This window comes from Poecilia reticulata, chromosome 1 (assembly GCF_904066995.2).
Source record: "Poecilia reticulata chromosome 1, P_reticulata-male-v2, whole genome shotgun sequence".
NCBI lineage: Eukaryota > Metazoa > Chordata > Actinopteri > Cyprinodontiformes > Poeciliidae > Poecilia > Poecilia reticulata.
The window spans coordinates 12,314,403-12,337,941 of NC_088830.1; the positions used below are offsets into that span (position 1 = coordinate 12,314,403).

Below are 23,539 nucleotides of genomic sequence, written 5' to 3' on the forward strand. Positions count from 1 at the left end.
ATTGGTTTTCCATTTCCCCCGTTATGCACGACTTCCACAACGGACTCCATGTTGTGGATATCTGCAGGACACAAACACCTTAATGCATTTTAAAACATGTTTATTGGTCATATACAAAATAAAGTAAGCTGTTTATCAACAAACGTACAGTATATACATCAATAAGATGCGTCGGACTGATGATGAAACAGTTCACTTTCATTATTACCAATACCTTGTCATCATATCTATCTACAAATTGCAAAGAGAAAAAAAAAGTACAATAATTTAGTTGGAGATAAATACTTACAAAGACCGTCACATTTGAAGGTTTTTTTTTTCCCATAGAAAGTACCGTTTGTACCGCAGAATAATTTATTACACCCCATACAGAAATATTACAAAACACAGAGCTTCTCATCACAAGGGCTTTTCTGAATACATTACGCCATATTCACACAAACTCACTACTTCTGTATATCTTTAAACAAACCACCGTATACTTTTTTGGAGACATTGAAACATCCCGGCTCCAATGAGCAACCTCGCTTAACCATAGATGGGTGATTAATAGGAAAAGAAGCTGACATCAAGGCTAAAATAAGTGGATGTGCAAAAAAAAAAAAAAAGAAGAAGAAGAAGAAGTAGTTTTGGTTGGACATTGTACAAGTGGTGATGTGGGGCAGCGGGGAGGAAGACACAGCAGCAGATGAGGTAAGTCAGGAGGCTAAACAAACATCGTTATTGATGAAAAAGCCAAACAAACGATCAAAGGAATCCTCGGCTCATTTACTTTTATCGATCTGGATTTTGCGGCGGGTGAAAGGGCTTTTAGAGTCCAGTGGCGTGATTCAGTAGGCAGGAAAAACATCTAAACGAGTCCGCGCCGATTGGCCAAGCAGCGAGATAAGGAGTTAATGATTCCAGAAGAAATGGATGTTTTGAGGAAGGGCTTGGTGGGCCGCCGGTTTGACTCGCGCTGCCTTCTGTGAAAGGAGGACAGAGCGAGAGAGACGGTTCGGAGCGTTATCAGATGCGTCTCCACCGCCTCTTTTCAGTCTCTGTAAATTATTTATGGGTTCAAGTATGAGCGGTTTCTCTGGTTAGTGATGAAATGCCTTATCGTAAGAAGGTTGTGACCTCTGTACATGCAGCGGAAAACAAGGCTGCCGTGTCTCACGGCTCGTAAACGCCGTCACGGAAAGAAACCACGCCGCCTGCTCTGCTCGTATGGCTGAAGGTCGGCGCCGTCAGCTGACCGAGTCCGTTGGGGGGGTGGAAATCAGGATTAAACCTCTGTAATGTTTGACACCATTGGCCAAAGAGGCCCACATAACTGCTTCACAAGAAATCCACATCTGGAAGACAATGAGTTTCATCTTCCCCAGGAGAAGCTCCAGTACAATTATTGGCACCCATGGTAAATGTGTGTAAAAAGCCATATTATATGATGTAATGTTAGTGATTTCTGGGGATCATTTATGTTTCAATGACTCCCCGATTGATTTATTTGGGTTTGGATCAAATGTTTCAGATCATTAAATAAATGTAATCAAACAAAACAACCTGGGCTATGTAAGCAAGTTTGCAGAAAAAAAATTACACTCAAGCTGACAAGAGGTTGTGTCGTGCTTGGTGTAAGCATGAACGGTCTCGGTCGACCAACAGCATCTCAATGACTTAAGACTGGACTTTGACTAGGCCACTTCAAAACATTGACTTGGTTTGTTTTTGAACTGATCAGAGATGGACTTGCTGCTGTGCTTTGGTTTTGGGTTTTATAAAGCTTTCCAGACAGAGAGACGTCAAAGACTTTGTTTCAAATCTGGTCTTTAAGTTTTCTGTTTTATTTCGGGGTATGATATGCTTCTTTTTGAGATCTTGAAATCGGTTTATTTAAGCGCTTTTCTGCTTTTACAGTAATCGGCCCTGCGTGTGGCTAGTAAAATTGGGTGCAAATACTTTTTCACAGCCCTGAAAATGTATTCTCTGACTGTAGACTTGAATGTTTAGCCCTTTTCTATTAACCATTTTCTGACTTATAGACGTGTCTTCCCTTTTTAAATGGCATGTTTTCTTGTCTTTCCCATTTTGAAGCATGAATAAGAAAAATCACATCATGTTTATGACCCAAGGTAACAGGAAGTCAGTGATTCCTTTAATTAAGGTAGTCAGATCAAAGGTTGGATTTTTAAAAGTTAGATTAGATCATTGCTGTTTTTCCTTTCACATATTTTTACCAGTGGTGCCAATAGATGTGAAGGGAGCCACATGTCAAAGCTTATTTTATGTCATCCGCTCATTTGGAAAGAAATTAAAAGAGATTTTATTGTCGCAAATGTCACAGTTAACTTTTAGGAAAAACTGAGAAGACGCCACAACACTCTGAGCCGCAATTAAACAAAGACAAACCCACATCGGTTTTCATTATCGCTTACAAAATGCTTTTTAACCTCGTCACATCACATTGCACCTGCAATTATAAAACAAACAACTACACAAAAAAAAACCAAAAAAAAAATACAGGCATGATAGCATCACTCCTCCTCTGAGGCAGGAGTTTTAATTTAACCCTACGCCATTTGCATAATAAGTTTCGATTTAACACATTCATGCTTGTAGACCAGATCCTTCACAAGCCGACAATGAAACGCAGGTTGACAGAGGCACAGACAGCAGTAAACTCTCCAGTGGAAAACACAAATTTCTAAGTTTAACAGAAAAACAACAGAATACATCAGACAGAAAATAGGTTGTCACTGATTTAGCTGATATAAGAGTATAATAGTGATTTTTTTTTTTCAATGAAAATTCAAATGTGATGTTTAAATCCGGATGTAGCTCGATTCCTCTGAATAGGTTAGGGTTTAAATTCATTAAATTTTGGAGCTGTTTTGGAGCTGTTAAAAACTGTTAAAACCCTGTAGAAACTGTTTAGTTTTTGCTCACCGTTTAAATTAAATTTATAATATATTCTTAAAGGTGGTGGCATGCTCGCTAACCTTTCTGCAGGGAGTAGTAGCAGTTCACATAAAAGGACACACCGTTGTTAAAGACGCACCAATCAGTCAGTCAGTTTCTCCTTCACTCTGTTGTTCGGTTGTTAAAAAAAATGGGAGAAAATAGTTTTTTCTGTTTTGTTGAATCCCCACCTTTTCAGAAGATCGTAACTGTAGTAAGGTTTTCTGATTGATTTTTGATAAGAGATGGGGACATATGCTTTGGTGAATGACTAACCCTTTTGTTTTCTGTGAACTCAGTGTTACAGTTCAAAAAATCCCTCCAAATCAACAAAAACAAAAAAAAAAAACACACACACACACAGACAAAATCTCCTCAAATTTTTCAACTAAAATTTGAAACTAAAGCCTGATCGGTGCATGTCTAATATTTAGAACCGGTTATAATCTTTAAGTTGTTTTCCTTTCATTGTAATATTAGAGTGGAATTATTGAGACACTTGATGCACTTTTTGGGTTTAGCAATCATCAGAGAACGGTTAGGGACAAATCGTATGAATAATAAATGAGAATAATCTATAAATCCCTTAAATATCCCTTTTTTTCTATAAACCGATTTGAGTCTTTATGCTTTGCAGTCCTGACAAAACAAATCAAAGCAAAACAACAGCTTACAATTAGCCAGTAGGAACACAAAAATATTGGATTTGGCCACTGAAGCCTGATGGTTTAAAACTCAGCAAGTTGTTTGCATAACATTGAAAGAAATCTTTAAAACCAGGTTAAAAAGGTCAACCTCACCCTGACAGACAAACCATTAAATAGCAGAATATAGGTTGTTTTTTTTTTACTTTATAAAACACCATATACACTTACAAATATCATTTAACTTCCCTGACACTTCCAGAAGATCCTCAAAAGCTAACACAAGAACAACATTAAATATACATAAAATATACAGAGAAAAACAGAGTGCCTTATTCACACAGTACAAAAATAACTTACTGAAGGAGTGAGTTTGACGAGAGCCCCTATCACCAAGTGTCACTTTTCTGCTAGCTTAACTCGAAGAGACTTGAATATTAGACTAAAGCCTCTTCTGTATTTTCATCCCAGAAGCAACAGGACCCGAACATAGCAACTGGCCCAAAAAACAAAAACAGCCACAACGGCCTTGCTCGGAAATCTGTCAAACAAGCGAACTTGGTCAAATTCGCTGTTTGTAAGTGCAGTTCAACAAACGACCTCGCAGGTTCTGCGGCGTGGGAGCCGAACGACGGCGGGGGCGGGGCAAAGAGTACACGACCAGAGAAAGAGTGCAGGTACACACGACGTCATCGTCCACGTTTGGGCTGAAGTCTAAAACGGATCAAAATCATAACCAATGAAGTAGCTAGTAGTCACCTCGTTACATACCTACACAGCACGCCACGCGCTAGTCCACCGTTATACACAGGTGCCTAATCACTAGAGGAAAAATAAACAAAGCTATTCAGTAGTTAAGCCACTTTTGGTACAATTGCAAAATAGAGAGATTACTGTATATCAAACGGATTTTGTGATGCCTTTTTTTTTTTTCCTTTTTTTTTTTTTTTTTTTACAAGTCGTTACAAACAATGCAAAGATAATTGTCTTTATAAAATTACAGACTCCACTATACATAGACTCTGAGTACAGAACACCACGGAGGACTACGTTTGTGGTAAAAGCCTGGGAGAAAAAAAAATAACAACCTGCTTGTTTGACTGGAAGAGAAGAAAACAAAACAAAAAAATAAAAAATAAGCTCATTCAACAAGTCAGCCGACCTCCTCAGATCTGACCCATTCTGGTGAAAATTAAATAGGAGTAAGCCTGTTTTTAATTAACCTGACAGTCACATTAATGAGTCTTATTAATACGATTCTGATGATGACAACAGAGCTCAGACAGCAATCGGCAAACCAAAGTGCCAGCCACATTTATTTGTGTTCCTGGTAAAGATGTGTCAGCACATTATTTATTATGTGTCGACACCAACTTACTATGAGCCGACGGAAATTAGTTTTTGGGTGTATTTATTAATTAATGTTCAAATTTTAAATAAATGAATCTAAATCTGAGGAAAAGCATCCAAATAAACTCAATTTTTATTGCAGCAGAATAATCTCTTACTGGGGAAAAAAATCCTACTTGTAATTTGAGAGCATTCATCCAGTACAGGGGGGGGGGAACCCAAAAAACTGTAAATAAATAATTGTTTTGAACACCCAACCCTGCTGTTGATATTTTGCACAACCCAGACAGATTTTCTTTTCTCCTAGTCTTCTCTTCAAACAATTACTGCTGGAAAGATCAATGTCACTTTAAGCTTTCCAAGTGGTTCCAGTTAAACTCCCAGTTGGGTTCAATAAACTCCACATGTAGATGTAGATAGTGGCCCAATGGTTGCCATGGATACTTGGTGACCCAACTATGCCACTTTTGATGCACTTCTTTAAGAGTAAATCTTCAACTTGAAAGACTTATTGCATGTGATGGTGACTAATAGAAATGGATCTCTGTCACATTATATTTATACTCCAAAAAACAGAAATGTTTGAATTTCAAGTTAAAATTCCACACACACAGAAGGGGGGTGGGTGGGGATTAAAGACTGGGCCATCTTGTTGAGTTTTATCCCCTCTCACTAATTCTTATAAGATTGAGATTATGCTACTTCAACAAAAATTTTAACATTTTCTTTACACATTTTTACCAGGAGTGCCAATAGATGCGTCCCGACCTGTAAATACTGTCTGATTCCTGATTGGTCAGCACATATGCCATTAAGCTTTACATCTGCATTGAATCCTCAGCATCCTCCCTCAGTTCCTCTTGACTTTCTTCTTGGTGCACATCGTTATAAGACCAAGGCACTTGGCCTTCCGATCATTTTTCTGTATTAAACATATTTTTCTAGAAACTCTCACAAACCAAAGTTATTTTCAAAAATTTTTTCCAACAGGATATTGTGCATTTGTCTCTTTCTATTTTTAAGTATGAATTGCTTTGCAGCATCCTCCTATACTGACAAATCTTGGAAGTACAATATGCAATACTGGAAGCCACTTGCTCTTGAGAAAGGAAAACAGGAGGGAGAAAGAGTGAAAGACCATAGAAAAGAACACAGCTAACTAAACATAGCGATACCAGAACAAACACTCGCCACAGAATTTCACAGAATTCCTGATATATAACATTTCACACACAGAGAATACACCTTGGACCTCATGTGAATGACAACACGGTACAAAACAGTAGAAATACAGTTACCACCATCGTATATTATAGATTTTTCCATTAGCACTTTTCTGCAAAAGTTCTCGGGTGAAACAAGACTGGGCTTCGGTGCAGTCACTGAAATCAGCACGCCACTTTTTTTTATTTTATATAATTATTCTTAGACATAGCTGATGTACAGCTTGGGGTTTTCAATTGATGTACCTAATTTTTAATCAAAGATGCACCAAACCAAACACGGTTAGAGATATGAATTGGACAATTTATTACTTGATTGGCTCTGATTTGAAATCTGCAGGTTAGATACCAAAAACGCAAATTTTCGTCTCTATTTTTTTTAAATGCATCAAATCTATCAACTCCAACTATTTTCAATTAGTTGCATGAATTTGACTCTTTCAGGGGGTTTTAATAATCAAACATAGGCTAGCAACACATGCTGTGATGCATAAACAGGGGTAATTTTTAATACTTAGACTTTTTTGATCCAGATTAAAATCAATCAATGAACCTGCAGCGAAAAAAAAAAAATCGCAATCTTTCAAAACCAGAAATTATATTGCCAGGAAAAGTCTGACAGGTGCATCTCTGTTTCAGATTTCAATCTTTTTATTTAAACTCAACACTAGAAACTTGACATGAATCAAACGCAATCCTCCTCCCCCCCTAGGTTTTTCTAGTGTTTTTCCAAAATGATGACTTTCAGATTTAAATTCGTGACTCTAGATCAAGTTCTCCAATTCTTTGACATTCGTAATCCACATTTTAGCCAAAGGGACCCTGTGTGTGTTCATCCAGTTCTCTGACCGGAAGCTTCTTTGTGAGCCAATAAACCGTCCTCTGCCTCCATCCTGTCCTTCAACTGCACTGATCTGAGAAGGACGATGGGAACACGTCGGGGTGGTCCGGGTGGTGCCGCCCAGCTGCTGGGAGTCGGTGCAGGTGCAGGAGAGGGGGACGATAAGAGAGGGAGGCTTACTCTGATGCGGCTGGAGCTCCATCCTGTCACACCCTCCCTTCAGCCTTCTTCCCCTCAAGACCGCGCGTCCGTCTTTGACTTGACTATCGTGATGACGCTCGTCGCCGTCGCCACCTTCCCCGGTATGAGCGGGCCGATGACCGACGACGGGACCCCTCCGCCCCCGCCGCCCCCTGCCCTCACCCCGACCCCGACAGTGGGGCTCCGCGCCACAGTCCTGGCGAAGGTCTGCAAGGCCTCGTACTTGGACCTCAGGGCGTCCAGCTCGATGCGCATGGACGCGTTCTCGTTGGCCAGTTTGTCCACTTCCTGCTGTAGCTGTGCCTTCTGCTTCTCCAACTCCTCCTTCTGGGTGACCCGCTTGACCCGGCAGCTGGCGGCGTAGCCTCGGTTCTTCAGGGTGCGTCTCCTCTGTTTGAGCTGCAGGATCTCCTCCTTGGAGAGCCCCCGGAGGTGCTGGTTCAGCTCCCGCACGGACATGGTCACCAGCTCCTCGTCCGTGAGGCTAGTGCCATTTTCGCCCGGCTCACGCTTCACCTGGAGGAAACACGAGGGCAGTGAAACACCAGATCGAACCAAGTGCAACGCTGAGAATTGGGTGGGAAACACATGAAAACATTACTTTCGTTTACCTTTAAGGCTTTATTTCCTTTGTTAGTCGTCGTCATGCCACAAGAGCCTTGCTCTTCTGCGCAAACCTTTGGAGAACACAGGAGACCATAAAGCGTAAGAAGCGTAAAACAAAAGAAACCACATTTTACCAAAAAAAAAATGTATCCCCCCCCGATGGACTCAATATTTATCCCAGATTAATACCCACCAGAGAAAAAGGAGATATTAAGCAGAACCGAGCATTCTGGCCCCGTTGTGGGAGCATGGCACAGACTGTTTTGCATCTGTATAAGACTGCATGAGTGAAAGTGACAAATGCTTCTTAGAATTTCCCTGACTTCCTGTTTCCTTGTGGTTTCACTCACAGTGCCCACTACCTTTGTACTCTCAAACTCTCATTGGCTGGCTGGAGGCCAATAGCGATGAAACGAGCAAGAAACAAGAGGAAGTGGTGAAGTTTGTAGGAAGGTCTCCAGAGGGAAGCTAACTGTTACAGTCCTGTTTAAATATAAAGACAGACCATCTCGACAGATAAGGAGAGCGACGCCGAGAAGCGTTCAAACGGCTCAAACTTTATCGCGTTTAACAACGAAACGTAATGTTTTTAACCAGGACTTTATTTGATGGAGCAACGCAACTTGGTGCATAATTGAGCAACCGGCTGTTGAAGAGCATGATTTTAAACTTTTTCTTTAATGACAAACCCGACGGCCCCTTTAAAAAACTGTTGCTGCTCTGTATTGAGCCCTCAGGGTTTGAAACTGAAATGTTTTCTCATTTTTCTATGTTAATCAGTTCAAGCTCAGTCAGACTGGACGGAGAGCATCTGTGAATGTAGATTTTCAAATTGTCCCATATTTTCTCAATCGGACATAGGCCTGGACTTTGACTGGGCCACTCCAACACATGAAAACAGCAGGGTAGCTCTAGGGTTGTTGTCCCGCTGGAAGGTGAACTTCCATCCCAATCTGAAGTCTTTTGGAGCCCAAATAGGTTTTCATCGTTGTCCTTTTAGTGGTTATCAATCATCTTCATCCAGGAGGCTTTTCTGGATGAGGATGATCTGCTTGATTGTAAAGCAGCAAGTTCCCCCAACCTTCCCTTCTAAATATAATCTTTTCAGTCTTAAATTTAATTCAAGGTGACATTAAAAAGGTCATATAAAGTCTGAAATTTGACTTGCTGAAACCTGCAGATCCCCTGGACCAGGTGGATGAATACCCAGATAAAACTCAAGCCACGCTCTTCAGATTTTTTTATTTGTAAAAGCTTTTGAAAATCCTGCATGGTTTTCCTTCCACTTTAAAATTAGGCACCACTTTGTATTGATCCATCACATAATAAAACCCTAATAGGGTACACTAAAATTGTGAGGGAAAGAAAAAATAAATACAATGGGTTGTGAATATTTTTGAAGGGCACTCAACGCCACTTCCCTACCTATGGTGGATTTAAAAAAAGAAAAAAAAGGAAGCAAAATCCCATCAGATGAAATAATATATTTGCTTTTGTCCCCAAAGTGCAAACAAGGAACAAAAGGATGGAGACAAGCATGAATCAGAGGTCAACAAAGAGCGAGCGTGGAAGTGCAACAGATGAGATCAGACCTTGGAGCTCAGTGCTCCAGCGAAGAGCGTCTCCACAGGCTCTCAATGACGAGCTTTGTGTGTGTGCTGGCCTCCTCTCATCTCTCAGACCTCGGTGTGTGTGCCTGAGATAAAGAGAGGCTATTGTTGCTGCTGCTGCTGCGAGATCATCATGAGACCAGGCATGATGACTCAGCAGATTGCTGATCTCAACCCAACCTGCCCCTTATCCCCTCTCCCAACCTGCTCTCCCCTCTGACATTTTTATGTGGCGTCCACCCCCGCCTGCACGGCTTTGATGACTGTTTAACACCTTTTTTTTTTTTTTTTTTTAAATCGGACCAGTGGGCCAAAACAGCAGACGAGCTACGGAAAGGCTAGAGGGGGAGAGCAGAGTCAGGAAGATGGCCAAGTTGTATCCGATGAGCTGCTTAACAGATGCAGGAGGCCACCTGTTGTCGAAGCTTTAGCAGGACGCACTGCTATCAAGGCACACCAAAGTTTTCAAAACGATAAAAAATAGTTATGTCATGTCGCCCTAAAGGTTTAAAACTGTCGTAATAAAGTCGCAGAGAAGGTGCTGCAGTGAATCAAGTTTTCTCCAGCTGTCGGAGTTTAAAGTAAAGCAGCGCTGCCCCTCCCTCACCTATTGCTGCACAATGCTCAGTTCATGGATTTGGAAACTTCCTTAGTCACGCAAAAAAACCGACAGTGCTGTGGAAACCAAAGGAGTGTCACCTGTCACCTTTATTACGATAAGGTTGTTTTATTGCTACAGCTGCCAAGCTATGTGTGGCATGTCTTCCTAAGTGACGTTTTCAGTAACCGCTTCCTTACCAGAAATGGAGAGGTGTCATGTTGTTTAGCCTTTCCAGCCAGTCGTTAACTCGTTCAGCTCCTATCCGAGGTTTTAGTGGAAACAGTGTCAATGAAGTGAAACGGACAGAAGCAATCCATTAAAATTGCTCTCCTGTTTAGGCATGTCAATACAGGGTTTCAAAGCCATGTTGTTCAAAAATCTGCAGATTTTTCAAAAAGGTTTTTTATTATCTCTGTTTTTATCACCAGAAAGTCAAGTTGGGACAGATTGTGAAAAAATCTGACAAAAAAAAATCGATGTTTTGTAAACTAGTAAACTATCTGTGCTAAGGATTGGGATTCTGCAGCAGGATCTTGAAACTTTTTCAGGTCTTGAAGTTGAAATCGAGATCAGTCGGTGTAACTTTAGGGACGTTGTTCAAATTAGAAAACAACATGAATTACTGCACTTCCAGCAGCAATAATTCCAGTTATAGTTGCTTTAAATGGCATAAATCAGAGAAAACTGGAGGTCCGTCTGATAAACTGCTCTGAGGATTTATTCACATTTCCACAAATGATGTGACGTTTTTTTCTTCTACAGGTAAAGGGAATCGCTACTGATAATAACAGAATCTCACAAAAAAAAAAAAAAAACATAAAAAAATATATCCCTTTAGCTGGCTGCTGCTTGGCTACCTGAGCAGAGAGCCTGACTAATTACTCAGCTAATATAATGTCGGATACCTGCAATATCCAGGACTATATTATATCTAGCTATTCAAGCAATAGAAAATTCAGCGCAATCAGCACATTTACATGAAAACTAAAAATACTAAATTTAGAGGAGTTTTATTTTATTTTATTTTATTCCTAAATATATCAATCAAAAATAAAATTAGAAATTACATTATTATAGATAACGTTTTTGCATCAGTAGTCAAGAAAACGTCATAATGTAAATGACATTAAACATAGGTATGTTTTACTTGCAACTAAAAACTCATATCAGTCCATAACAGAAGAAAAAGCGAATAAGTAAATAACTAAAATGTGTTCATTAAAATTTAAGATTGTTCTAAATACTTGTTTTTGAAACAAAGCTTTGTACTTGTGTGTTATTCCCGCACTATTTGCTTGTGCGTTTCTTATCAAAGCTCTACGGTGAGAATGTCACACAGGGCCATGCTTACAGTGAAAGTAAGAGATTATTCAATCAAATAAACAAGCTAAGTTGCGAGTGTGAACAAACAAAAAAACGCTCCTCCTTCAGAGGAAGCGATGGGTTTATACAGCACGAGGCCACATGTCTTGCAACGTCTTTATTCTTTTATATCAAAAAGGCACGGAGCCAAGCGTGTGGCAGTGCGCCTCCCCCACAATGCACCTCTGTCTGTCTGCGAGGGTACCACAAATCCTACATTTATAAATAGCTGCAGATCAAAGAAAAAAAAATGTAGCAGCTCATTAAGCACACACGCACTAAATATGTCAATGCGCAGCAATTTTAAAAATTCTGTTTACGACTGCATGACACGTTTAAGGTTGTGGGGATAAAGCAAACGCCGTAGGAGGCTTCATTCAGTCCTCCCGCTTTTATTCTGTTTATCTTGAAACGACGCAAGCTTCCTCTTAACGAGTCGGGATAACTCAAGTAGCACGTGGCGACTGTTCTCAACAACTGGAGGGCTTCCACATGCGCTGCTGCAGTCTGAAGTTTTATTGTGATGCAGCCTCCTGCAGCTGGAGGTGCATCTTCGCACAATAGCTGCATCAAAGGCATGGAGGCTGAGGGTGGCTGCCGGTGGTGGGGGTGGTGAGAGAAGACAGGGGGGGGGGGGCTAAAAAGGAGGCTGATTTCCTGGCAAGCGCTGGTTTATTTCCCCTGTGTCAAACTCTCCCCCCATGAACACCCAACACCCACCTTCCATTGACACAGAAACAAAAAGCCTGCTGCCAAGATCATGCACATTATCCCGCCGCCATGCCAGCGGGGTCTAATAAAGCACACACATGTAAAATGGTCGGCAGCGCTCAAACATGCCGTTATAGCTCTTTGGAGAAGAAGCCGACAGATGTGGAGAAACTTTGAGTTCCTGCACGCATCACAGGTTCGAGCCCTCATCCTGGCGTAATCATAGTTACTTTTCAAAAGGATGTTTTAACGTGACAACAGAGTGTTGTTGCTCGGATCTGAGCCGACTGTGGAGATAGATACTGCTGTCACAGCCTTAACACAACACTGCCAGGAAGAAGAACAAAAAGCAGCTGGCACGGTTCCCTCAGAGCCCGAGTGTCAACATCATAGAGTTAGCGATTACAAGAGGAGACACTGAGACAGCTTAAATATGCAGAACAATGGAGACAGGTGTGTTTGTAACGTTTCACCTGTCAACAGCTCAGGAGCACAGAGGAAATTTGTTTGAAAGGCAGTGGGTGGTCGGGCAAAATCACACCTGGAAATGGAAAAAATATATTATTGAAATAAATTTAAATACAAAAAAGTAGCAATTAATATTTTTACATCTACTCGGCTGTCTAATTGCAGGCCAACACTCTCAACCAGATATTTGTTGATCGCAACGTTCACAACTGTTGTGTTTGTAAGATGTTAGGTTGTCGGCCCTTATGGTAACAATCAGCAGAAGTAGAGGTTGAAATATTGTAAACTGTGCAATAATGGCGTATAAACATTTAACAGTTTTGATTGTTTCCATCTGTGGTCACTCAGTAGTTCTGATTCATATTAAGAAGACTATTTTACAGCAACAGTTGTATTATGTGGTTTGACCTGCTGATTCCAATTTTGGCCCAAATTTTTTAGTTTGATTTTTATCGGAAATTATGCTAAATATAGCAAGAAAGTTGCTGAGATGGCAAAAGTGGGGTGACTATTGTTAACAGCAAAGATGCAGACATGACCTGGTGAGCCAGTCTGTCAGTCAAACCTCTCACTGCAGAGCAGAAGAGGACAGAGGCTGATATTTAGACCTTTGGCCAGGTAGATAAGATCAGAGGATAAGATAGGATTCACATCTAAGTATCGGCTGATCACCGATCTCCCAAAATTAAGGAAATCGGAGCATGGCCGGTTTATCGGTGCATGCCTAATTATCAAGCTGACTAAATGCTAAAATAGCAACTGGAACTGATTACAATCGGTAAAAAAACATCACAATTTTACTTTAGCAACAATTCATTATTTTCTTTATATGTTGAAGCCAGTGATCAGCAAATTTAAAAAATAATTAAATCAGACTAAATCTTTCCAGTTTCAGGTCAGCTTCCTGTAGATCAGCCAGAGGTCAGCCAATGGTCGCAAATGTTGTGAATTATCCAATCAGAAGCTCACGAAGCAGTGACATCATCATCTGAGCTTTTCTAAGTTGCAGTTATCTTAATGTATTTAAACTTCTGAGAAATACTACTACTAATACAATGAACAATACTACTACTGCTAATAATAATAATAATAATAATAATAATAATAATAAAAAATAATTACTAAAAATAGATTGTCTCTCTTTTTCTGACATTTTGAAAATAAAAATAATTTTAGTAATCCTTATTTATTTAAACCATGAAAGGTTTAGCCTGATTTAATGCCAGTGGAAAAAAAGGTAACATGTCTTTTTATTTACTGTAAATAAATATTTATTTTCAACGGTCTGCCTCCTCATCAGTGATTCTTGTTTTGTCTCGTTTCTGTCTCCCAACAAATGGTTATATCTTAAAATCCACAAAATGATTATCATCAGTCAGTGAAAGAAAAATAGTGCCTCCTGTTTGGTTAAATGAAACTTAGCTTAGGAGACAATACAAGTTCAGCAGTTTTTCTCAGTAAACTAAAATGTAAAATTTGCTATTCCTAAAGATAAATAATTTAAAAAAGCATATGAAGTGATAGAGTTGAATAATTAATATGTAATTCTGCTGCAGCCTATAGTTAATCAGAGCTGTGTGATATTAAGAAAATCTGAAGTATGGGACCATGCTGCAATGATTAAAACATGCTGACATCATTTCAGCATCATGACAACTATTATCTAAATCAACTGTGGGTATTTTATGCAAATGTGACTCGCCAATGGTATTGTGAAGGTAATAACACTTTAGCTTTTTACTAGTTCCATTTAAAAGAAACATAATAAAACTGTCTTTAGACAAAAATGTGTTCAAATTCACACTACTAAACTACTGCATGCAACCTCCAAAAACGTTTAGACCGTTAGACCACATGGAAGTAACCCAGGTTAACGATTACATGTAGAGTAAAGGCAATGTCATTAATCGTACGGATCAGTGCACAAACACACATTATATCTTTCTATCCTCACAAGGACTTTTCATTGACTTCCACTCATTTTGATTCATTTCTGCAGCCTAATCCTAACCCTGACCCTGAACCTAATCATTACCAGTACATCCCTAAACCTAAACCCGACATAAACCCAGTTCACGTCTTAGTCCTAAACCTAACCACTAGCCCAAAAACAGCACTCCTTCTTGGAACAGTGGGTCCTCACATCGTAGTATTTTCTGGAGAAATGGGTCTTACAAAATGAGAAATGGTAAAACACACACACAAATATATATTGTGTATATATGCACACACACCTACACACAGTCTAGGGGTGTCCTTCCCATAATGGTTGTGGGGTGATCGTTGCAGAGCGGTCAATGCCACAGCCGCTGTTGCTACAACAGACAGGCTTTTTGCTGTGGCAGGCTGTATTTTTATGGAGCAACTTAAAGAATGCTGACAACTCAAGAGTAGAGCTGCTTACTGTTACAGTGGAGAGACGACACACACACCCACGCACACACCCCGAGGATGGGACCCAGAGGCGGGGATGGGTGAAAAGGTGAAAAGTGTTAGAGATGAGCAAAATATGGCTTATAGAGAAGAAAAGAAAAATCTGGAAGGAGGAGGGGGAAAAAAACAGGTGAAAGACTGGAAAGACATTAAGGTGTGTGTGTGGGGGGGGGAGGGAGCAGATGAGGACAGAGGGGAGAAAAGAAGAGATGAGGAAGAGGAGGAGTGGGGTGCTGTTGGTAGAGGACTGAAAGAATGCTGACGTCTCCAGAGCTGATTAGCGTTACACAGAGACATCACACCCACAGTTGGGAAAAATGCTGAGTACGGAGGGAAGACAGGGTGGGGGGTGCAAATGACAAGGGAGAAAGAAGAGAAGAAAAAGAGAAGAGCGAGCAGGGAGGAGGAGGAGGAGGAGGACAGAGGTGGAGAGGAGGAGTGGGACGGCGGGGAGGGTAGAGGAAGGGGTGGGAAAGCGTTTGGGTGAAAATGCATCCTCAACACATTTGTAGGAGCTTAGCTGTTGAGTACAGGGAGGCGGAGGAGAGAGAGATTGATGGGTGGAGGGGGGTTGGAGTCTGCGATATTAAAAAAGGAAAAAAAAAACTGAACTCAGCAGCGATCCTCAAATCAGAAAGTTTTTGATCCATCAGACATGAGACCGTCAGCCTCATAGACAAGAAACGCATTTAAAAAAAGTACTAACTCAAAACTCAAATCTTAATTCCAAAGTGGTACCAGATCACACAGACACTCTTCAGTGTGAACGTTGTTATTGAGTGAAGGAGTGAATTTATAGTTTTTGTGAGGTGTTTAAAAGTATAGAACAAAACGTGTACAAATATGTTTAATAGGAAAGTGTTCTTACTTCATGTAGAAGAATTTCAGTTCAATCAGGCTGCAAGAGAACAAGAGAGAGTGAGACTTTTAGAAGACAACAGGAAGGCCTAACTAACAGCAGTAGACATGTTATTAAATCCGTTTGAGTTATTAATTTAAGAGTCTACAATCTCTATAATATACACACAGAGAGACTACTGTTTCAGTAATTCAAGCCAAGCTAACTGACTAATCACAAATAAGATGTTATAAGACAGATTTATTGATCCATTTTTAAGCCCTTTTCACACCATCATCAGCCCACAAAGATGAGCCCCTCTCTGAGCTGCCTCTGGCCATTCAGACTCCAAATCAAGACAACAATATATTGTACTTGTCATGTCGCAAAAATCCATCCAAAGGAGATTTTGGAGTGGATCTCAGCAGAGTTGATATTCAACATTACACTTGTAATGAGTGATGAATATCTCCGACTCTGGAGAGGTAAACACATAGCTGGCATCTTATCAGTTTTATCCTCTTCTCAAGCATCACTGCTACAGAAAGAAATACCCTTGGCTAAAATCCAAGGATCTTTTTTGTTTTAGCACACTTCACCATGACTCAGCTTAAATTTGCTAGTGACTAGGAATGCTGCATGTGCACTCTGCAGTGACCCCAGTTAGTTTTCATTACATCCTTGACCCAGAAGCAGTCTTGGTTTGTGGGTCTGTGACCACCTTGCTTGGCTGATTAGAGGGGTGACGGCGCTGGGTTGACTTCAACCCCCATGCTGTTTAGGTCCTACAGAAATGACAACGAGGCATCTAAATGGTGCACCCTTTTGTAACGTAACTCGTAACTGGGAAGTCGGAGTAACTTTCCACTTCACTGCATTCCAGTTGTTCCACTCGTTAAGAGTCGGAAAGCCTTTATTGTTCCAACCATACACTGGTACCGCTGCGTACCAGGGTATGGTTCATGCCTGTTACGGCATGAACAGTAGTAATAACTGAGCTGCACAGAACCCACTAGGGTGAGGCATTCCAGTCGATTTTCCCAACTTGGAAGTCGGGATTTCCATGTTCCGACTACAAATGGAATTTGTAGTCCGAATGAATGTTTTGTCAAAAAGCTTTTTGTTTTGAAGTGTTAGTTAAACCATGTTTTATAGTGGCTGCTCTGTCATACACACAGTGTGACATCACCTCTGGTCCAATTATAAATAATGTATATTAGGAGTCTTAAGCTGCATTCACACCAGCCCTGTTTAGTCCGCTTTAATTAAACTCCAGTTCCTTTGCCAAGAAAGTCTTGTTCTTTTGGGGAGGTGTGAATGCCTAATCAAACTCTCATGTGGACCAAAAAAGTGAACTCTGGTTCACCTACAAACTAAGGTCTCAGTTCGGCTGAAGTGAACTCTGGCATGGTTCATATCCAAAACCACACTGATCGGAGACCACTCCAAAAGCAGGAAGTGACTGTAGCACAAGGCGTTCTGGGCATATACATCCAAAACAAACGGGAGAGACTAATACCAGAGGGAGAAAAGGCTGGTGGTCTTTTACCAAAAACAAAAGAGAAATCCTACAACCACTAAAATCTGACATTAATCCATTATTGTTTACATTTAGTGAAGAAGGAAGTTGTTCTCAGGTCTTCTTCAGAGGTTTTCGTGTTGTGTCCTTCAGTCGTCCTTTATGCAGCGCCACCACAGTATAGTTTGTTTGACACAATGTTGTATGAAAGGGACTTGCATCATCTGAAAATGTAATAAATGTTGCAATTTTGGGTTCAAATCGAGTCTACCAGACTATCGGGTGCAAAAACTTCCTTAAAGATACAAAGAAATTGGCTAAAATAGGTAATGGCAAGTCAAAGCTTTAAGAAAAACTATGATTGGGATTGGCTACAAAATTCAAATAATCGGGATGGTTCGAAAAGCGAAGGTGTGGCAGGAGGTCAGAGTGGTAAATATGAGGCTTATAAAGACAGATTAAAGAGCAGAGGGAAGAGCACAAGACTCCTTTCTCTTCGTGTAATGCAGACTAACAGGATAATGAACTCTAAGCTTGTGTGTGTGTGTGTGTGTGTGTGCGCGTGCGTGCGTGTGTGTGTGGTGCGTGCGTGCGTGTGTGTGTGGTGCGTGCGTGTGTGTGTGTGCGTGCGTGCGTGCGTGTGTGTGTGTGTGTGTTTGTGTGCGTGTGTGTGTGCGAGTTGTTGATTCAGACGAAGCTCTAATTAATCTTGTTTTAAAGAACCTTCTGCTCTGGTCACTGCTGACCCACACAGACAAATTTCTTAGAAAGAGACTTTCGATTTAGCTAGCTGCTCAGACATGGGAGGTGGGGGGGGGGAATGAACGTCCAGATTAGATGCTCCAAAAGCCACCGGGGAGGGAGACGAGTGGGTGTGCTCGCACATAAACAACGCAGCGTTCAGGGGATGATCAAGAACAGATCGCGAGAGTCACAAGTCGTTTGAGATGCAGTGTTTATTGAATTATCCTGCCATAACAGCTGCTTTAACTGCGCCGTCTCCCTCAGGCAACTCTCTGAGCAATAACTGAAATCACAAAGGATGGCATCCGAGTGAGGCGGCGAAGACACGCAGCAGGACACAGAGGGAACGGGGATGGAGAGACACAAAGGCAGCATAATGTGGAAAGCGTGAGTTTAAAACCTCAGAGAGCTACAAAAACACAGCTGCTGGCTGCGGTCCCACCTTGCTTCTGCTGGAGAAAAAAAAAAAGAAAAAAAAAGAGAGACCAAAACAAAGCAGCGCTTAAGCTGGCTGATCTAAAGCGGGCCGAGGGTGTTGAGGGAGTTGGTAAATAATTAACGACGGGCACTGTGTGGAGGCTAATTGAGAATTAGGAGCCAGATCAGAGATAATGGCAACCTGTGAATAGAGAAGGCGCTCAGGGTGGAGATGCAGGACCATGGAGAGAGGGAGAAAGAGCTCGGGAAGCCGAGAAGAGGACAGCCATCTGAGCTGGGAGCAGAAAGAAAATAGGGAAGACATTAACAAGGAGGTATGCAGAGCGTGAAATAAGCATGATAACAGACGGAGAAGAAGAAAACACAGGGAAGGAGAAAAATAACAACAATCTTCACACTTTTCTGCAAGTTAAAAGCCTGTGTGCGCGTGTGTGTGTGCGCTTTGTCAAACAAGTGTGTTATTAAAGGCAAGAAAAACTCCTGGCGTCGACACGTTTTTCCCATTTCAGGTAGTAAGTCGGAGTGTGATGACAAATTTCCCAACACAAGCAAAAAAAAAAAATGCACTGTCAGGCAATTGAGCTCTGGCTCTCTTTTTTTTATAAGCACTTTTTCCTTTTTTTTTGAATAGAGAAAGACTGTACTGCTGGTTAAGTTGCTTCCCTCTTTGTGTGTGCGTGTGTGTGTGCATGTGCGTGTGTGTGTGTGTGTGTGCTTGGAAAACAAACAGAGCTGCGAGGGGAGACAGCATTAAGTCAAACCACAAGGTGAGTCTATTTCTCTCTCTTTATACCTATACTGGTCAGCAATAGCAGTTTGGGAAAAAGAAAGTTGGAGCAGCGCATAACCACTGTTTTTCTCTGTGGAAATGCTCAGATCTTTATCAGGCACGTTGATGAGAAAAGTGCACGGAGAAGCGTCTCGGCGAACACGCAGGGACGTGTCTGGTGCCACAGGGAGCTCTGACCTTCAGCTCGGGGACATTCCTGGTACCCATTTTAAGGTTTTCTATCAGCTGCCCATCATTCTGGACGGTATGAGTAGCACGCACACGTACTACTGCAGCTACGCCGCTTCTTTTTCTTCACTAAGGAGTTCATCTTGTCACGCTACGCTAGCAGTCCAGAACAAAAAAAAAACACAATCTGCAAACGAGTAACAAAAACAAGGTTCCACATTTTTCCTTTCTGTTTTTTTTCGTGTTTGTTTTTCAGTGATTATGTTCAACTTAAATTTCTCAAATTAATAAATAAAAAAAAAAGCTTCAGATTTGACAGTGTGGTAAAGTTAAAGCTGAGAGATCTGTTTGTCTGGTTGGTTGGTTTTCACACTGACCTACGGTTGGACGATATCAGGAAAACACGCGACCTGACCTGTGAAAATGTGGGCAAAGGGTGCGATGGTCATGTGAGCTGAACTGTACAGTGCTGATGTCATTCTGCCCCAGCTGGATTACAATCAAAAGTGAGTAGCATGTTACGTCATGTCTAATAGGCGAATGCACTGCCGCGTTGACAATCCCTCTCTTGTGACTGCAGGAAAGAAACTTAGAAGTTTGTCGTTTTCTGTGATGTTGAGGTGTTTAAACACAAAATCAGAGGAGGCACCAGGATGTAAGAAGATACTTAAAAAGTTAGCAGATGTTCAATCTTGAAATGTGTCTGCGATTCATTCGGGCTGCGAGAGATTGAGGGAGAGCAAGACTTTCAGCAGAAAACAGAATAGCTGAAGAAAGTAAAGCAGCATTGTTTCGTTTTACTCTTTCGGGTTTTAATGTCTGTCTTTTATTATATGGAAATGTTGGCAGCTTCCAGAAAACAAGTAGGGATGGGAAATTATCGTAGCTTTCTTATTACAACAATTACAACAATTTTGATTTATCATAATAATGATAAACTGTACTTGATGTTGATTGCAAACCCAAAAAATTCAAAGCATTGTCAAGATAGTTTTTTTTTTTACTATTTTTACAAGGTTATTTCTGTGAGAGAGCCCTAAAAGACTGGAAGGAGATTTTAAACAAGATCCTGAAAACAGTTTACAATATGAAAATCCTCTTTTAAAGCAAGGGTTCTCTCACACACAATGTATAACATCATGTCTGCTTTCAATGTAAATTAACAAAGAGCGTTCACATCAGGAAGCTCAAAAAATTAACACTATGAACGTTGTTTTTACATCCTAAACATAGAAATCGCCCTCAGATTCTGATCAGCGCTTCTCTCACAAACAGCCGTTTCAATGCTTTTTTTCCTCAACCATCTTAGATTCAATATAATTTGAAATCTTTGACAGACTTTTATCTTTATTTGTAGTAATTCACACAAAATGCAGACTAGAAATACTCCATTTCTAATTCAACAGTTTATTTTCCAAGCTAAAAAAAAAATGTACTCTGACTTTTCTTTTCCGTACTTTTACAAAGTTTGATAGTCAATGTTTCCTTTGTGTATTTTTTAGCCAAAATTTAGTACGGTAACCCTTGCCTTTGCCAACAGTCCAAGCTACACCTAGTTTGATTTTTAATTTATACAAAAAAAAGAGAAAAGCTGCAATGTTCATTCATGATAAAAGAAAAGAAATCTAACTTTGTAGATATTTAAAACGTTCAGTTCTTAAACATCTCCATTAAACCTCTGCCAATCTTCAGGTTGCAACAGCTTGAGCTAAAGTAAAGCATATCACAAAGACGATCGTTTGTTGCAAAGGGTTTTTCCAACGAAAGCCAGAATCACATAAATAAATGTGTAAATCTCACCTTAGATTGTTGTTCTAACCAACAAACAATACAATGCTGCATTTGCTGACCTTAAATTTGGTTGTAATAATAATATGTAGTCAGTTCATTCTTGAAGAAGCTGTACTTTTGTTTAAAAATAGTTTGAATGTATATGTAATGTTATGAAGCAGACTTGGGAACGAACAGAGAAAACTCAGGAGAGCTTCCCGCTCCTTGGAAATATTTTAAAGTCACACAGGTGACGGCGAAGAGCTGCCGCCACACCGTGAGCTACAGACATGCAGACTTTGTTCCCTCTCTTTTAACTCCTTGGCATTAATCCACAGAGAGCGGTGTTGTTTCTTTTCTTTTCTTTTTAAGGTTCACAAATTCATGCCACAATCGGAGACTCGTCACACTGCAGTTAAAAACTGCGGCAAGTTGGCGCATTGAGATGATGCAACTAGTAGACAACCGGTAGTGCGGGTATTCCTGTTACTAGGGCCGTCGAAGCTGTGCGCTGTTCACAGGGCCTCGACGCCACAGGACTGTCGCTGTGCACAGAGGGTCTCACGCAGACAGAAACTTCTCGAAAGTGAAGAAAGGGGAGATGTGGGAACTTTGTTCGAGACGTACGTTGATCTGAAGAGCTAAATGAGACTTTGAACACGACTTTTACTAAAGCTGTGAACTTGTTTTCTTTCTGCTAATTCTTCTGGTGTGTCTTCTAAAGATATTTGTCTTGATTTCGGTCTGGTTATGTAAAAAGAAGTTAATGCACTTGTAAAGTTTGGGTATAAACAGTCGAAATAACGCAGCCCACTAATGCGGAAGCAGATGAAGTGTGTGTGTGTGGGGGGGGGGGTGAAGACAGTGGAGCACAGCAATGATTATGCACCAGATCTGCTTACAACATATTTCATCATTACTGTGGAGAGGAAAAAAACATTCAAATATTGATCTGCCCCACTGCTTCCTTTCCTCCCTGCCTCTCTCGCTCACCACCAAATCTGTCTTTTATTCCCGCGTTTCCATCTCTCGTTTTACTTCTCGCTAACACTTTCTGAAATTTGCAAGCATAACAAGAGTTTTCTGAGACGAATCCCAGTTGCAAAGACGATCATAAACACGCAGACGATACTTATGAATTATGTTCAAAAACACCAAAAGTTTCTTGCCTTTAAACACACACAAAGAGAAGGTGGACAGAGTATAGTGAACACCTGCGCAATCTATCGCAATCCAGGGCTTTAGGTGTGCAAGGGCAGCGCGTGTGAAGTTTTCTTTAATGCGTTCTCAAAACTCAGGGGTAAACAGACCACATCACGCAACAACTTAAAACCGAACATCAGTATTTAGGTTTTCGACAAACCTAACGGACTGAAAAAAACACTCATTTAGACACAACAAGCTGGGATGTACCGCTCGTTTTTAAAACTTTTCTGGTATTTAAGCTATGCAAAAACAAGCTTCATGGCATTACACAGACAAAGGTAATGGTAAAAACACAGGTTAAGTTCATGTTATAGTAATCAAATAAAGGTATTATTGAGTCTTTTAATTAACTTATAAAAAGCAGGTCTTTCAACAGCAGTTATAATTTGTAGGCGCTCCTGGTAAAGTTGTGGAAAACGTTGTAAATAAATGCATCTTTTAAAGTGCCAACGTAATCTCCCTAAGCTGAAAGTTTAAAAAAAAAATCATCTGAGTTTCAGTGTATGTCTAATTGTTTTATTAGAGCACAACATTTCACAGATGTACAATTATCTTAGCCACTCATCAGCAGCCTGGACAAGGATATTTATCTGCCACCACTCACAGTGATGGAGAATGCTTGCGAAGTCTTAAACCGTCCAAAACTCACTGTGAGCGAGAGTTTACAGAAAAGGTGCCATGTTTGAGTCACCAGGTCTCCATAACAACCTCCATCTACCATGTTTGAGATCAGGAGTTTAACAGTAACCCTGTGCTTTGCTCAGACGAGATGAAGATTTGGGTTTGGAGTATCCACTCTCAAGTACGGTGGTGGATCTGTGATGCTGTGGATGTGTTTCTCTTCCAAAGATCCTTATTAGAAAGCAGAGAAACGTAAACCATAAACTTTTTTAAATACCAGATGATTTTAAATTCGACTTTAGACCTAAGTTGTGTTGGGGGAGCTGAAGTGAACAGAACAACAAGAGGACCCTGAAATAAAGCACCGAGAAGGATTTCTTAACCACCTGAATTAAAAGTTGTATTTTTCAACAATTTTTCAGTGTGCGATTATTCTAATGCAATGAAAGATGACA

The 23,539-nt window shown here is 40.6% G+C and overlaps 1 protein-coding gene and 1 long non-coding RNA gene across 17 annotated transcripts in view; one reads left to right on the forward strand and one right to left on the reverse strand.

Moving 5' to 3' along the window:
- Positions 1 to 83: 83 nt before the first annotated feature.
- mafgb (MAF bZIP transcription factor Gb) overlaps positions 84 to 23,539 on the reverse strand; it is a 28,275-nt gene continuing 4,819 nt past the window's right edge. For 4 of the 16 annotated variants that reach the window (XM_008410362.3, XM_008410393.3, XM_081606279.1 and 1 more), the window contains exons 2-3: positions 7,811 to 7,876; positions 84 to 7,715 (exon numbers count right to left, since the gene is read on the reverse strand). In XM_008410362.3, the coding sequence (XP_008408584.1) occupies positions 7,233 to 7,715; positions 7,811 to 7,846 (519 nt within the window). In that variant the 5' untranslated portion in view covers positions 7,847 to 7,876 and the 3' untranslated portion in view covers positions 84 to 7,232. The other 12 variants (XM_081606253.1, XM_081606269.1, XM_081606272.1 and 9 more) reach the window with 9 other exon arrangements.
- Positions 18,250 to 19,537, forward strand: LOC103465517 (uncharacterized). The gene is made up of 3 exons (XR_533809.3): positions 18,250 to 18,478; positions 19,260 to 19,296; positions 19,406 to 19,537. It is a non-coding gene; the product is annotated as an uncharacterized LOC103465517 (long non-coding RNA).